This window comes from Hemibagrus wyckioides, linkage group LG07, assembly GCF_019097595.1.
Source record: "Hemibagrus wyckioides isolate EC202008001 linkage group LG07, SWU_Hwy_1.0, whole genome shotgun sequence".
NCBI lineage: Eukaryota > Metazoa > Chordata > Actinopteri > Siluriformes > Bagridae > Hemibagrus > Hemibagrus wyckioides.
In genome coordinates this window covers 31,755,998-31,772,400 of record NC_080716.1, presented here as the reverse complement: position 1 = coordinate 31,772,400, position 16,403 = coordinate 31,755,998, and the positions used below count along the sequence as shown (strand labels likewise).

The 16,403-nt window shown below is 41.0% G+C and overlaps 1 protein-coding gene across 2 annotated transcripts in view; it reads left to right on the top strand.

Annotated features, from left to right (window-relative positions):
* Positions 1–15,390, top strand: part of abhd3 (abhydrolase domain containing 3, phospholipase) — a 29,142-nt gene extending 13,752 nt beyond the window's left edge. For both annotated transcript variants that reach the window (XM_058394070.1, XM_058394071.1), the window contains exons 3-9: positions 1,704–1,886; positions 3,852–3,897; positions 9,326–9,438; positions 10,391–10,564; positions 10,732–10,780; positions 10,865–11,030; positions 11,422–15,390. In XM_058394070.1, the coding sequence (XP_058250053.1) occupies positions 1,704–1,886; positions 3,852–3,897; positions 9,326–9,438; positions 10,391–10,564; positions 10,732–10,780; positions 10,865–11,030; positions 11,422–11,606 (916 nt within the window). In that variant the 3' untranslated portion in view covers positions 11,607–15,390. The remainder of the gene's footprint in view (positions 1–1,703; positions 1,887–3,851; positions 3,898–9,325; positions 9,439–10,390; positions 10,565–10,731; positions 10,781–10,864; positions 11,031–11,421) is intronic.
* The last annotated feature ends 1,013 nt before the right edge of the window (positions 15,391–16,403 follow it).

Below are 16,403 nucleotides of genomic sequence, written 5' to 3'. Positions count from 1 at the left end.
CCAGTGTCAGTGCGGTGTATCAGTGTGTGTGTGTGTGTGTGTGTGTGTGTAAGGAGTCTCCAGTGTCAGTGGTGTGTATCAGTGTGTGTGTGTGTGTGTGTGTGTGTGTAAGGAGTCTCCAGTGTCAGTGGTGTGTATCAGTGTGTGTGTGTGTGTGTGTGTACGGAGTCTCCAGTGTCAGTGCTGTGTATCAGTGTGTGTGTATGTGTGTGCGTGTGTAAGGAGTCTCCAGTGTCAGTGGTGTGTATCAGTGTGTGTGTGTGTGTGTGTGTGTGTGTGTGTGTGTATGGAGTCTCCAGTGTCAGTGGTGTGTATCAGTGTGTGTGTGTGTGTGTGTAAGGAGTCTCCAGTGTCAGTGCGGTGTATCAGTGTGTGTGTGTGTGTGTAAGGAGTCTCCAGTGTCAGTGGTGTGTATCAGTGTGTGTGTGTGTGTGTGTGTGTGTGTATGGAGTCTCCAGTGTCAGTGCGGTGTATCAGTGTGTGTGTGTGTGTGTGTGTGTGTGTAAGGAGTCTCCAGTGTCAGTGGTGTGTATCAGTGTGTGTGTGTGTGTGTGTTCTTGTTAGCGTGATATCTGAAGAACCATTGGTTGAATGTTTGTAGGATTTATACTGATTGGTCACCTTAGGCAGAGGATGATGATGATGATGATGATGGAATAGGGTCACAGCAAGGTCAGGACTTCTTGGTGATTTCTTTTAGGCGTGTTCCCATGACAACAGACCGGATTTTTCCAGGAACAGGTGTATTTATATTGACATCACTTGACACTTTAATTTCACGTGACGTCTCCACAGCTAAAGCGTTTGATTTGGCACGGTTTCATGATGTATAATGGCAATTAATGCTAACAGCTGTGGTTTCCTCTGGGTCTCTCTTGATGATGGACTTGATTAAATGTCTCAGATCAACTGGATGTGACGGATGTGACGACGTGTGAAGGCTGTCTTTTCCACTCAGGAAGAAGGGATAATTACGTCTTGTTTTCCAGGTCATGCATGACCGTTAGTGTTAGCCACTCACGCCACGCGGGAATTTTGTTTTGTATCTTTTAGGTCAATTTCTGGAAAAGGTGTTTATTCCAGATTTAATAAAGTTAAAGCTACGTTCCTTCTGACTGAACCTTCACCCTCGATTTGAAACGCAGCCGTCCAACTTCAGAGGAGGAGGAAGACAGCGAGAACGTGGCTAAATATCTTTCTCTTAAGCTTTTCAGTGAAAGGACAGCGTTTAGTGTTTAGCACTGGGGAATCAGCAGAGATCACAGCTCCTCTGGATGAGTCAGTGGAAAATATGTTAGCAGTGCCAGTGACAGCAGAGGCAAGCTGTGATCCGTTCACAGAGTCGAAGGAAAGGTCTAATTTAAGGACGGAATGCTGAAAGGTTTCTCTGTTTTTTTTCTGGTGTTGATTAAATCAGCTCTAAAGCCATTCTGTCGGATTTTTTCGGATGCTGTGTGTTTAGAATGACGGCGCATATGTGAGCTCCTCCTCATGTGACTCGTTTGGGTTTGGTGCTTCTGAAATGTTCAGCAGAAATGAAGCTGTTTTGTGTATTTTCAAGGTTGCAGACGGATCAGAGTTAGACCCACTGCGCGTGAGAAAGCTGTTTTATGTAACGTGATATTTTTCCGGATGAATATTCTGTGTAGCAGATTTGCGTTCTGTGCTACATGTAAATGTGTGTGTGTGTGTGTGTGTGGCAGTGAACTCATCAGAGCACCAGATGGAGGTCAGATATCTCTGGACTGGTTTGATAATGAAGACAGCCTCTCTCACCCCGACTTGTCCACTCGCCCCACCGTCCTGCTCCTGCCCGGTCTGACCGGAACCAGCCGCGAGTCCTACATCCTGCACATGGTGCAGCAGAGCCGAGAGCTGGGATACAGGTGCGTTACAAGCCAACAACGACCCCAGGGCCAGAAACAAACTGTCTGAGGGGTAGGGGCAGAATAATAAAGATGTCATCTCCTACAGACCAAAACACTATAGAGGTATGTAGGGGAGCATGTTTTCTTACATGTACAGTAGTAGCACCTACAGCGCACTACTCACTTAGCCTTTAGGGCACTGCATCACATACAGTATACTTCACAGGAAGGGTGTAGTACATGTGGAATTTCATGATGTTTTCTCATCACATTCTTTCCATTTGAGCAGCAGCCTTTAGGGCACTTCATCTCATTTGCTTGGGCCTATAGGGCACTGCATCACATAGGCTTCAGAGGAAGGGCAGGATAGAAAGCAGTGCATGATGTTCTCTCACATGGCATTTCATTGCTTTTTTCCCTTCCATTTAAAGGCAGCCTTTAGGGCACTTCATGCTGTTTTCTTGCTAGTATGTGCATGTATAGGTCACTACATGCCTATAGGGCAGTGTTAGAGAGATAGATATGTTATGTTTCTCATATGCATTTCATCACATTTTTTTTTTCTTTAAAGGGCAGTCTTTAGGGCATCCCGTGTCACTTTCTTGCTTGTAAAGGGACCTATACTGTACTGCATTACATGTACTTCAATGGAAATACACGACACATATCTATGTGTATTTGGTTATGATTGTAAAAGTGCTTTATTATAGGAACATATTCTTTTATTTATTTATTTTTATGAATGTGTGTCTTAACTTGGTGAAAACGCCAAACTATTGTTTGGGTGAAGGGTTCTCATTTCATATGGAGACACTCTTAAAAAAGTCTAGTTTCTAATATTTGTATGTGTTGTAACTATACACCAATCAGGTAGAACACTGAGCAGTGACAGGTGAAGTGAATAAGACTGAGGATCTCCTCATCATGGCACCTGTTAGTGGGTGGGATATATTAGGCAGCAAGTCAACATTTTGTCCTCAAAGTTGATTTTAGAAGCAGGAAAAATGGACAAGCGTAAGGATTTGAGCGAGTTTGACCAAAAGGGCCAAATTGTGATGGCTAGACCACTGGATCAGAGCATCTCCAAAACTGCAGCTCTTGTGGGGTGTTCCCGGTCTGCAGTGGTCAGTATCTATCAAAAGTGGTCCAAGGAAGGAACAGTGGTGAACCGATGACAGGGTCACGGGTGGTCAAGGCCCATTGATGGACGTGGGGAGAGAAGGCTGGCCCGTGTGATCCGATCCAACAGACGAGCTACTGTTGATCAAACTGCTGAAGAAGTTAATGCTGGTTCTGATAGAAAGGGGTCAGAATACACAGTGCAGGACGGGTCAGGGCAGCAACCAACACAATATTAGGCAGGTGGTCATAATGTTATGCCTGGTTGGTGTATTTAATGTTTGTTTTGAAATGAGGAAATAATTTAAAATTACTGCGTTATTACTGATAAAGATAAAGGAGAGAGAAAGAGAGAGAGAGGACTAGATCAGCTCTTTCCTCTCAGAGTAATACAGCTCTTCACACACCATGATTAACACAGAGACAGAGGGAATTGTGGGTAATGGGTTGGTGGTGGTGGTGGTGGTGGTGGTGGTGGTGGTGGGGGGTGGTGTTTAATATCCACTCAGCATCTTGCAGTTGGAGTCTGTATATAGTGCTTAATGGATTAACACTCAACTTTATACTGCAGCAACACACACACACACAAAACTACACAAGAAAACTGTTCAGGATGTTAAACTACTCCAAGTCTTTTAAATAATAAATAGTACAGAAAAACATCCCTGGCTTTTGTTTTCTTCATCTCAGGTCTGTTTTCTCATTTTCATGTTTTACCTCGGAGAACTGTGCAGGTTCGAAGGAAGGGCGGAAACATCCGGAGACTGTACGAGTGAAGTGTGTGTGCGTGTGTGTGTGGGTGTGTGTGTGTGTGTGTGTGGAGTTGTCTAAATGCTGACTTGTTTTTTTTTCTTTTCTCTTCAGATGCGTGGTGTTCAACAACCGAGGCGTCTCTGGCGAGAAACTGCTGGTAAGAATACGACTTCCTTTTCCTTTTCTTCTGGGTTTGTGGTTACATTTTTTTCCTGTTTTGCTGCAAAACACAGACACATTTAGTCTCCAAAAAGTGGGCGGGGCTTAAAGGACAACTTCTCTTTTAATGCTGACTGATTAGAATAAAGTAGCACAGAAATTACATCATAAAGCTTTATTCTCGCTATTGTAGTTAATAAGACAAATAAATAAATAAAATTGCAGCTTTTCATGTTACCATAGAAACCATAAAGAGGTCTGTCCTGAAGTTTCACCTTCACCTCTGACACTGAAGACTCCTGCTATAAATAACTCTTTATTATTAGCCTAGCGTCCGATGTTGCTATAGAAACACACTAACACACTAATATAATCCTGTGATTCTTATAGCTATAGAAAACGAATCAACACCTTCTGACCAATCACAATGCAGAATTAGTGTTAGTGGTTAGTGTGTGTTTAGTTAGCTGCACAGCTACAATTTAACTGGTTATTTCACACATAAAACGTTTGGATTTTGTTGTGTGGAGTAGAAAGAAAGAGGATTCTACAAAACCACAAACACCTGGTTTATGAGGACCGAACAGGAGCAGTGTGTTAGTGTGTGTGTGTGTGTGTGTTGGAGCTTTATTGTTAGTGTGTGTGTTAGCGTGTATGTGTACATGTGTGTTTGTGTTGGTGTGTTATTGTTAGTGTGTGTGTGCGTGTTAGTATTTCAGTGTTAGTGTGTGTATGTGTAAGTATTTCAGTGTGTGTGTGTGTGAGTGTGTTAGTATTTCAGTGTGTGTGTGTGTGTTAGTATTTCAGTGTTAGTGTGTGTGTGTGAGTGTGTTAGTATTTCAGTGTTAGTGTGTGTGTGTGTGTGTATGTGTAAGTATTTCAGTGTATGTGTGTGTTTGTGAGTGTGTGTGAGTGTGTGTGTGTGTGTGAGTGTGTGTGTTAGTATTTCAGTGTGTGTGTGTTAGTGTGTGTGTGTGAGTGTGTGTGTGTGAGTGTGTGTGTTAGTATTTCAGTGTTAGTGTGTGTGTGTGTTAGTATTTCAGTGTGTGTGTGTGTTAGTGTGTGTGTGTGAGTGTGTGTGTGTGAGTGTGTGTGTTAGTATTTCAGTGTTAGTGTGTGTGTGTGTTAGTATTTCAGTGTGTGTGTGTGTTAGTGTGTGTGTGTGAGTGTGTGTGTGTGAGTGTGTGTGTTAGTATTTCAGTGTTAGTGTGTGTGTGTGAGTGTGTGTGTGTGAGTGTGTGTGTTAGTATTTCAGTGTGTGTGTGTGATAGTGTGTGTTAGTATTTCAGTGTTAGTGTGTGTGTGTGAGTGTGTGTGTGTGAATGTGTGTGTTAGTATTTCAGTGTTAGTGTGTGTGTGTGTAAGTATTTCGGTGTGTGTGTGTTTGTGTAAGTATTTCAGTGTGTGTGTGTGTTTGTGTGTGTGTGTGTAAGTATTTCAGTGTGTGTGTGTGTGTGTTAGTGTGTGTGTGTGAGTGTGTGTGTTAGTATTTCAGTGTTAGTGTGTGTATGTGTAAGTATTTCAGTGTGTGTGTGTGTTTGTGTGTGTATGTGTAAGTATTTCAGTGTGTGTGTGTGTGTTAGTGTGTGTGTTAGTATTTCAGTGTTAGTGTGTGTGTGAGTGTGTGTGTTAGTATTTCAGTGTTAGTGTGTGTGAGTGTGTGTGTTAGTATTTCAGTGTTAGTGTGTGTGTGAGTGTGTTAGTATTTCAGTGTTAGTGTGTGTGTGTGTTAGTATTTCAGTGTTAGTGTGTGTATGTGTAAGTATTTCAGTGTGTGTGTGTGTGTTAGTGTGTGTGTGTGTTAGTATTTCAGTGTTAGTGTGTGTGTGTGAGTGTGTGTGTTAGTATTTCAGTGTTAGTGTGTGTGTGTGTGAGTGTGTGTTAGTATTTCAGTGTTAGTGTGTGTGTGAGTGTGTTAGTATTTCAGTGTTAGTGAGTGTGTGTGTGTGAGTGTGTGTGTGAGTGTGTGTGTTAGTATTTCAGTGTTAGTGTGTGTGTATGTGTAAGTATTTCAGTGCGTGTGTGTTTGTGAGTGTGTGTGTTAGTATTTCAGTGTTAGTGTGTGTGTGTGTGTGTAAGTATTTCAGTGTTAGTGTGTGTGTGTAAGTATTTCAGTGTGTGTGTGTGTTAGTGTGTGTGTGTGAGTGTGTGTGTTAGTATTTCAGTGTGTGTGTGTGTTAGTGTGTGTGTGTGAGTGTGTGTGTGTGAGTGTGTGTGTTAGTATTTCAGTGTTAGTGTGTGTGTTAGTATTTCAGTGTTACTGTGTGTATGTGTAAGTATTTCAGTGTGTGTGTGTGTTTGTGTGTGTGTGTGTAAGTATTTCAGTGTTAGTGTGTGTATGTGTAAGTATTTCAGTGTTAGTGTGTGTATGTGTAAGTATTTCAGTGTGTGTGTTAGTGTGTGTGTGTGAGTGTGTGTGTTAGTATTTCAGTGTTAGTGTGTGTGTATGTGTGTGAGTGTGTTAGTATTTCAGTGTTAGTGTGTGTGTATGTGTGTGAGTGTGTGTGTATGTGTAAGTATTTCAGTGTGTGTGTGTGTATGTGTAAGTATTTCAGTGTTAGTGTGTGTGTATGTGTGTGAGTGTGTAAGTATTTCAGTGTGTGTGTGTGTGTGTGTGTGTGTGTGAGTGTGTGTGTTAGTATTTCAGTGTTAGTGTGTGTGTGTGTGTGAGTGTGTTAGTATTTCAGTGTTAGTGTGTGTGTGTGTGTGAGTGTGTTAGTATTTCAGTGTTAGTGTGTGAGTGTGAGTGTGTTAGTATTTCAGTGTTAGTGTGTGTGTGTGTGAGTGTGTTAGTATTTCAGTGTTAGTGTGTGTGTATGTGTGTGAGTGTGTTAGTATTTCAGTGTTAGTGTGTGTGTGTGTGTTAGTATTTCAGTATTAGTGTGTGTGTGTGAGTGTGTTAGTATTTCAGTGTTAGTGTGTGTGTGTGTGTTAGTATTTCAGTATTAGTGTGTGTGTGTGAGTGTGTTAGTATTTCAGTGTTAGTGTGTGTGTGTGTGTGTGAGTGTGTTAGTATTTCAGTGTTAGTGTGTGTGTATGTGTGTGAGTGTGTTAGTATTTCAGTGTTAGTGTGTGTGTGAGTGTGTTAGTATTTCAGTGTTAGTGTGTGTGTATGTGTGTGAGTGTGTTAGTATTTCAGTGTTAGTGTGTGTGTGAGTGTGTTAGTATTTCAGTATTAGTGTGTGTGTGTGAGTGTGTTAGTATTTCAGTGTTAGTGTGTGTGTGAGTGTGTTAGTATTTCAGTGTTAGTGTGTGTGTGTGTGTTAGTATTTCAGTATTAGTGTGTGTGTGTGAGTGTGTTAGTATTTCAGTGTTAGTGTGTGTGTATGTGTGTGAGTGTGTTAGTATTTCAGTGTTAGTGTGTGTGTATGTGTGTGAGTGTGTTAGTATTTCAGTGTTAGTGTGTGTGTGAGTGTGTTAGTATTTCAGTGTTAGTGTGTGTGTATGTGTGTGAGTGTGTTAGTATTTCAGTGTTAGTGTGTGTGTGAGTGTGTGTTAGTATTTCAGTGTTAGTGTGTGTGTATGTGTGTGAGTGTGTTAGTATTTCAGTGTTAGTGTGTGTGTATGTGTGTGAGTGTGTTAGTATTTCAGTGTTAGTGTGTGTGTATGTGTGTGAGTGTGTTAGTATTTCAGTGTTAGTGTGTGTGTGAGTGTGTTAGTATTTCAGTGTTAGTGTGTGTGTGTATGTGTGTGAGTGTGTTAGTATTTCAGTGTTAGTGTGTGTGTGAGTGTGTTAGTATTTCAGTGTTAGTGTGTGTGTATGTGTGTGAGTGTGTGTTAGAGATTGATGGTCAGCTCTTTCACAGTCAGAGCTGATCACATCACTGTCCTCCGTAGTGTGAGTGACGTCCTCCAAATACCACACACTCTATTTCCCTAGACAAATGTAATCATCCCACTGGGAGTGTGTCACCTTGAAACTAAGGCCAGACTCACATGTCAAGTCAAGTCAAAGAAGCTTTATTGTCACTTCAACCATGTATAGCAGATGCAGTACACAGTGAAGTGAAACAACATTCCCCCTTTACCAGAGGTGCTGCACAGAACACAAAGTACAGAGACGCAGACGAACATAGAGATATAACATAGAGATAAAAAAAATTAAACTATAATATAAAAATTAAAATTAGACAAGACAAGACAAGACAAGACACAACAAGACAAGACACGACACGACAAGACACGACAAGACAAGACACGACAAGACAAGACAAGACAAGACAAGACAAGACAAGACAAGACAAGACAAGACAAGACACGACAAGACAAGACACGACAAGACACGACAAGACAAGACACGACAAGACAAGACAAGACACGACAAGACAAGACAAGACACGACAAGACAAGACAAGACAAGACAAGACAAGACAAGACACGACACGACAAGACAAGACAAGACACGACAAGACAAGACAAGACAAGACACGACACGACACGACAAGACAATCCAAGACAAGACACGACAAGACAAGACACGACAAGACAAGACACGACAAGACAATCCAAGACAAGACAATCCAAGACAAGACACGACAAGACAAGACACGACACGACAAGACAAGACACGACAAGACAAGACAAGACACGACAAGACACGACAAGACACGACAAGACAAGACAAGACAAGACAAGACAATCCAAGACAAGACACGACAAGACACAACAAGACAAGACAAGACACGACAAGACAAGACACGACAAGACACGACAAGACAAGACACGACAAGACACGACAAGACAAGACACGACAAGACACGACAAGACAATCCAAGACAAGACAAGACACGACAAGACAAGACACGACAAGACAAGACAAGACAAGACAAGACAAGACAAGACAATCCAAGACAAGACACGACAAGACACGACAAGACAAGACAAGACAAGACACGACAAGACAAGACAAGACACGACAAGACAATCCAAGACAAGACACGACAAGACACAACAAGACAAGACAAGACACGACAAGACAAGACACGACAAGACACGACAAGACAATCCAAGACAAGACAAGACACGACAAGACAAGACACGACAAGACAAGACACGACAAGACAATCCAAGACAAGACAAGACACGACAAGACAATCCAAGACACGACAAGACACGACAAGACAAGACAAGACAAGACAAGACAAGACAAGACAAGACAAGACAAGACAGTGCAGACAAACAACATATAGGCCGACTTTGTGCAATGAACAAGACAATGTGCAAAGAACAGTGTATACAGTGATACAGATATTAAAGTGACAGATGTAAACAGGATTAATATAAATATATATAAATGTAAAGTGGCATGTGCGTGCAAACAGGACAATTTAGTGTGTGTGTGTGTGTGTGTCCGTGTCCAGCACAGTTCCGTTCTCCTCTGAGATCAGATCTTGGTTGTACGTGTGTGTGTGTGTGTGTGTTTTTAGACTCCTCGGACCTACTGTGCAGCGAACACGGAGGATCTGGAGACGGTGATTGATCATGTTAATAGCACTTACCCAACCGCTCCCATCATGGCTGCTGGAGTCTCCATGGGGGGGTAAAGATTCATCTCCATCACACACACACACACACACACACACAACCATACTCTATATGATATGCTGCAACATTTTTTTCGACTGTCCTTGACATAAAAATCGAAATGAAATGCATTAGACGTCTATGCAGGAAGAAAAGAAAAGAAATGCATTATGACTTCATGTATTATAGCATATGGATGAAATACAAATATAAATAAACAAATTGAATCAGTTAATAAACTGATCACTTTGACTGCACTAGTGCTGTGGCTTCATACGCTACACCACAATGTAGTGCACTTCTGTAGGGATTAGTGCACTCAGTCCCAAATTAGACAGCAAGTGCACTCTAAAGGGTGGAAAAGCTTTTTATTTCGTGAGCTGCGTAGGGATGTAGTGCACCTCTATAGGGAGCAGGGCGCTAAATCCCAAATTAGACACGTGTAGGGTGTGAAATCCATTACGTTACATATTTAGTGCACTTCTGTAGGGAATAGGAAAGCGCTGCTAGATGAAAGACATACAGTGAGCTGATACTGCAGCCTGCTGCTCCTGAACTGGGGGGCACAAACTTTCGATAATCAGGCTCTCCAGGCTCTCAGCATGGAAGCACATTTTAATGGAGTGTTTGTTCTTAAGCGCTCTGTATTTCACGTTGCAGCTCATTATATACTGCGCTGACTGTCCTGGCGCAGTTAGATGTGACAGCGCAGCAGAAATTCCGTACATATTCCTGCGTCCTGGATCATTCTCCCGCTTCACGCTGAAAGAAGTACGACATGGTGAAATCCGTTTCCACAGACTCAGCATCTGAACACGCAGAACTGAAGAGCTGGCCCAGCATCCTGCCTCCAAAACACACACACACACACACACACTCAGCAGAATAGGCATGGACTAATGGGAGATTTTCAATCAGTATAAAGAAATAAACGATTTTCTGCCTGTGTTGTTGTTGTCCCTCTGCAGGATGATGCTGGCCAACTATCTGGGTCGTAAAGGTAACGCTACGTGTCTGAAGGGTGTGGTGGTCTTCTCAGCTGGCTGGGACGTATTCGAGTGTACTGTTTCCCTGGAGAAACCTCTCGACCGCTTCCTCTTCAACTCCTACCTCACCAGCTGCCTGCAGGCCTCCGTACACCGGTACACCAGGACAGCAGTGCTAGCTGTGCATAATGTGGAATAACTTCGGCTAAAGCCCTAGGACAATCTGTTCTAGCTAGCTTTACATTTTTTTTTAGACCAAAGGTTTTGTACAGCATCTTAACAGTGGCTGACACGGGTTTAATATCCATATGGTGTTTTTCCAGACACAGGCCTGTTTTGGAAAGGAATTATGACATAGATCATGTGATGAAGGTAAAACCTGCTCGTCGTTCTCGGTACAAACTAGCAAACACTTCTTCTTTTTCTTCTCCTTACACGATTTTCTCTTTCTTTCAGGCTAAAACCATCCGAGAGTTCGACGAACGTTTCACGTCTAAAATGTTCGGCTACCCGACTAACGACGACTACTACCGGGACGCCAGCCCCATCCACAAGCTGAAGTCGGTGCAGATTCCCATGTTGTGTCTCAACGCAGCTGATGACGTTTTCTCGCCCAATCACGGTAAGGAACAGAACAAATCTTCAGTTTCCCTAACACACTGTTGAGTTCCGGACTCTGATTGGTCAGAAGGTGTTGATTAATTCCCTATAACAGCAGCTCTGGCTGTCTAGTATGTTATCGTTTCCATAACAACAGCTCATCCATATGGTGCATATAAACAGATTAAAACGTTGCTATGGTAACACCGTGTGTGAGGAAATGATTATGTATCACATATGGAAGGAGTCTCCAGTGCCAATCGCTTTGTAAAACAGAGCTAAAGCTGTAGGTTACGTTTGAGAGGAATGAAACATTTGGGAAAGTAAAGTTCTAGGAAAACATATCCACTTTATCTGTATCAATGTACTACAATTTCTGTGTGTGTGTGTGTGTGTGTGTGTGTGTGTGGCAGCCATCCCCATCGAAGTGGTGAAGCAGAACCCAAATCTGGCTCTCATCATCACATGCCACGGCGGCCATATTGGATTTTTGGAAGGCTTCTGGCCACGTCACAGCACCTACATGGACCGAGTTTTTCGGCAGTTCATCAAGGCAGTGGTTGAAAACGGCAGCGCTCTAACAGACCTAGCGAGCTAACACAGCGACGACCCGCTCGGCTACAGCGCCCCCCTACACCCAGGAGCAAAAAACAACAACAACAACTCAACAGCTATCGAGACGTTCGGTTGTTTATCTGATCGCAAAATCGCTCGTGGATTCAGATCGCTCGGCCTGTTCATCCCTTTCTTTCAGTCTTTACTTATCTCTCAGTTTAGATACGTAGATACTTGTGTGTGTGTGTGTGTGTGTGAGAGAGAGAGAGAGAGAGAGAGAGAGACTCTTAATTCAGGTTGAGAGAACATTACCTTTTCATTATACTGTGTATATTTTGAAGTACGCTGTTTTGACCAATGGATCAACTGGAAGAAAAACAAATCTGTGATTTACCTAATCCTCCAGTCAGCATTCGTTTATTTCCGCTCTGCTTTAAACTGGCGCCCGAATCCAGCATCTGTCACCGGGTCACGTGTAGGACTTTTCAGGGAGCTGGCGGAAAATAAAAACGTGTTAAAAACGTGTGAAGGCGAGACACTGTAGGTGAAGACGTAGAAGTAAGAAAGGAAAAGAATCAACCAAATATTCAGTTCAGAACTTTTTTAAACATATATGAATTTCTTCACAAATTGATATTTTGACACGTCTTTATGTAAATGACATGAAAGAAACCGTGTCTCATTTACATAACATCAATTATTTATCATTTAATCAAGAAAATATCCATCAATTGCTGCTTTTTCTGTAAGATGCTTTCAATTAGCGACAGAAATAAAAATTTAGTTTCAATTGAATGACCACAGCTCATCTAGAATCTGAGATTTTGGAATTTTTGAGCTGTTTCTTCTCTAATTATCGTAAATGAAATTAAGCCGAACATCATAATGAGACACAAACGCTAGAAAATCAGGAAAGAAGGTTCCAGTGACGTGAGAAAAAGTCTCGCCTTTTAACGTCTTTAACGCCAGTGACGTGGATTCCTGACCGTCTGTCCGTCCCTGCGTTATTGCTTTATACCATGTAGACTCTTTACACGTTTACACGTTGTGATTTGAGTTCCTTCGAAGCTTTTAGTCGATTTAAATGACAGTAGTGAGACCGCTTCGCTAAAACCGGCCTCGCATGCACACTGAAAAAATTAACGTGCACGTTCTCACGCATCATGAAGCGGTTTTTAAGACAATCTCTCGTGATAATTAAATATAAAACAAACCTCGTATTGTTCGACAACATTTTAGTAGTAATAAAAAAAAAAAACAGAAATTTAATATATATATATATATATATATATATATATATATATATATATATATATATATATATATAAAAAGATTTAATCTATAAAACAGCTTGATAAGGTACTAATAAAAGTGTTAAATATAGCTAGCTGGCTAGCAATACACTGAAATAGAATAGAAATAGCTAGCGGATTAGCTGCCTTGCTAGTTAACGTTACCCTGAGGGTGGACGGGAGGGGGAAGGGAAAAGGGGCGGGGCCATGACGGTATGCGCAGTGAAGCATGATGTTTTAAAATCTGCACTTTCTTAAAAAATGAATCTAAGAGCGATTACAAAAGCAGCTTAGGTTCCGTTTAAAATATGACTTTTTTTAGAAAAAATCGGATGGAATTTTTAGCCAAAAAACGAAAGAAAACAAAACAGATTTTAGTCGCTGTAACTCCAACGTAGAGTGCGCTTCCGTTTCATTTTATGCGTGGACATAACTGATTAATTTATTAATTATTTAAGTGTGTGATCTTTTAATGTGTAAGAAAGCAAAATATTTTTATTCCAAAAAATGAAGATCTGTGTCTCTCTCTCTGTTTAAAAACCCCCAGATATTTATCACTGTAATGTGTATCACTGGATGTGTTTGTTTCGATGTAAATTATTCATTTATTAATTTGCTTAATTTTTTAATTTTTTTTTGAGACATTTCTTCATCCTAACTGACTCTAAACTTTTCCCACAATCCTTCACTGAGAGGAAATGAGCTGAAAGCTGACGCTGAAAGCGCTAAAGTCATGCTAAAGCTCCTTCTGTGGGACGAGTGATGGATATTCCCGGCTGTCTTTGGAGCATCGCTGCTTATTAGCGATCTTTGAGTCGGTGTGGATCATTTCCTTGTTCATTAAACGGGTATTTTGTTCTGCGCTTCTTTTAAGGTTAAGCTTAGAAGCTCCTCTGTTAGGACGTTTCTTCGGTGATCTTGATCAGAGGACCTCATTATCGACTCAATTCCTTCCATATTTCTTTCTTCATTACTTTCAATATCTCTTCTCTGTTCTGATAATCCAATTCTTCCTCTTTTCTATTACTATTTCACCGCCAACTTCCCCTTCAGTTCTACACATTTTACCCATTTGTTTGAATCCAACCCAATGTCCTTTCCTTTACTTCCTCATATCTTCCTTATGCCTTCTTTATTTAAAAGAAAAAAAAAATGTAATTATTCATTCAAAAGAAGAAGAAGAAAAAAAAGAAGATTCCTTATCTATCTCTTTCCTCGTCTCTCTCCTCTCGCTGTCTGTAGCATCTTAGCCCTCAGGGATGCCAGGTTTTGTCAATAGTTTAACATCTTAACATAGTAATGATATCTGTTAAAAAAAAAAAAAAAAAAAAAAAGGAAAACAGCACCAAAATTGTTTCTGTTTGTTCTGCATGGACCTTTCACTGACACTTATTCTACAAGACGTTGAAAAAAAAACACAAAGCAAAATATACAGTTAGAAGATAAAAAAAAAAAATACAAAAATTTACCATGAATGTGCTCTTTCATTGGTCGAGTTCTACCTCGCGATGGTTTTCAGCAGATCTGACCAGCTTTCAGTAACGAAAATAAATTTTAATAAGAAGAAGAACCGAGTCGGAGTCGAAGCCTGTTATCAAACTCAGCAGCTCCATATTGGATAGATCTGCTTATATATTTTAACACCGAACCGCACAATTGCTTGTGATAAACTTAGTAAGATCAAGACGGCGTCATTTTTTTCCAGCTAACCGATGATCAGCTTCGAAAAAGAAAAAAGAAGAAGAAAAAACACAATGGGAAAGGAGTTTTCTATCCTGCACAATCGGAGTGACGTGTTCGAGGATGTCAAGGTTTAAACGTGACACTTCTGCTGTATTTTTTTCTTTCTTTCTTTCTTTCTTTCTTTTTTAAGAAGGTGTTGTGCTAATCTCTGCATTTCAGTACTGTTGTACAGTTTTGTCAGCCTGTGGCTTAGCTACCATGCTAAGTGGCAGAGTTAAGTAACAAAGTTGTATTGTGTACTAGTTGGATGTAAAATACTGAATATTAATTTGAAAGAATCTTTACACTTATGATGATTTGATTCCATCGTCATCGTGAAAACTTTACCTGTGTTGATACAGTTTGAGAAAGTTAGCAAAGCTTTGATGACGTGGGGATGTGTAACGAGGGGGGGGGGTGGATAAGAGCGCGTTAAATACTGTACTGCAATGCAACCTTGATGTGTTCGGATGAAAATCATGTTTAAATGGAAAGCGTTCGATTCCACGTGAACCGCAGACTACTTTGTCTTGGAGTTACTGAAGCAGGTGTAACTGTTAACGAACTTCCAGAGGAAATCGTCCTACTAACAGCAAAAGGCATCATCCATGACATAACCCACAGCACAACAGACCTACTTCTTTTTATTGCTGTATTTCCTTTTGTATACATTTATAAAAGGATCACGTTTCAACACATTCAGCAATAAGATCAAAAAAAAAAAGGTGGATGTAGATGAAGCCTATGCACATGTACTTGTATGAAAAAGTGCATTTGCTGTCTTGAATAAAATCTGGAATTAAAACTAATGTTCTGCGTTTGTTTTCATTCAGCACATCCTAGACAAAGGTTATGAGTGGCGGCGGGATTCCGTAAGTCCCGCCCACTCAATTAAAAGGACCCAATTATCGCTGGTTTAAAACGATCGCGGAAAAACATTTAAAAATGTTTAATTAGAGTTTTATTTTGTCTTATTTACGGGAAGCAACACACGCTGTTTACACCGACGTGTCAGATGTCTAAGGGTTATTTTAAATCCGCGTCTGAAACGTCGTCTTGTCGAACTGTCTGACTGAAAATTTAGCCAAGTTCAGGACTGAATGTATTAGAAAGACCTTTATTAATGAGAAATAACCTGCGTTTGTTCTCACAGTGGCTTAGTGGTTAGCACTGTTGCCTCACAGCAAGAAGGTCCTGGGTTCGAATAGGCAGGGGCCTTTCTGTGTGGAGGTTGCATGTTCTCCCCGTGCCCCATGAGTGTGTGTGTGTGTGTGATTGCCCTGTCTGTGTAGCCTTGTGATGGACTGGTGACCTGTCCAGGGTGTACCCATGCTGGGATAGGCTCCAGCAGATCCCTGTGACCCTGATTAGAAATGAAGTAGGTATAGAAAATGGATGGATGTTCTCATTTACACTTAAATAGAACTCATTTTAAAACGAAATTTTGACAAATTGTTAAACATATCAGTGGATTCATTTATTTAATTCTTTGAATTTAGATATTCCCAAAGCTTAAATACCAAGTAATGCTGTCTGACCTTTACACCATGTCCTTGTTGGTTGATGAGCCAATGTTGTAGGGCAGGTGTGAATAATAATGCGGGGGCGTGGTCAACTGGAAGCGAGTGGGTTGTGGCACTGTTCTGTAACCCAAACTATTAGTGAACGTTCTACTGACTGATTTAGATCTCAGCTCCTCAATCACATGTGATCCATGTTGATTCTTCTCCTTTCTTGTTGTTTTGATTCACTTCTGTTTGTTTTCTGTCATCTGTATTAGAGTAGAGGTCAGTGTTCAGAGGACTTTGGCTTTATTCCACAATATC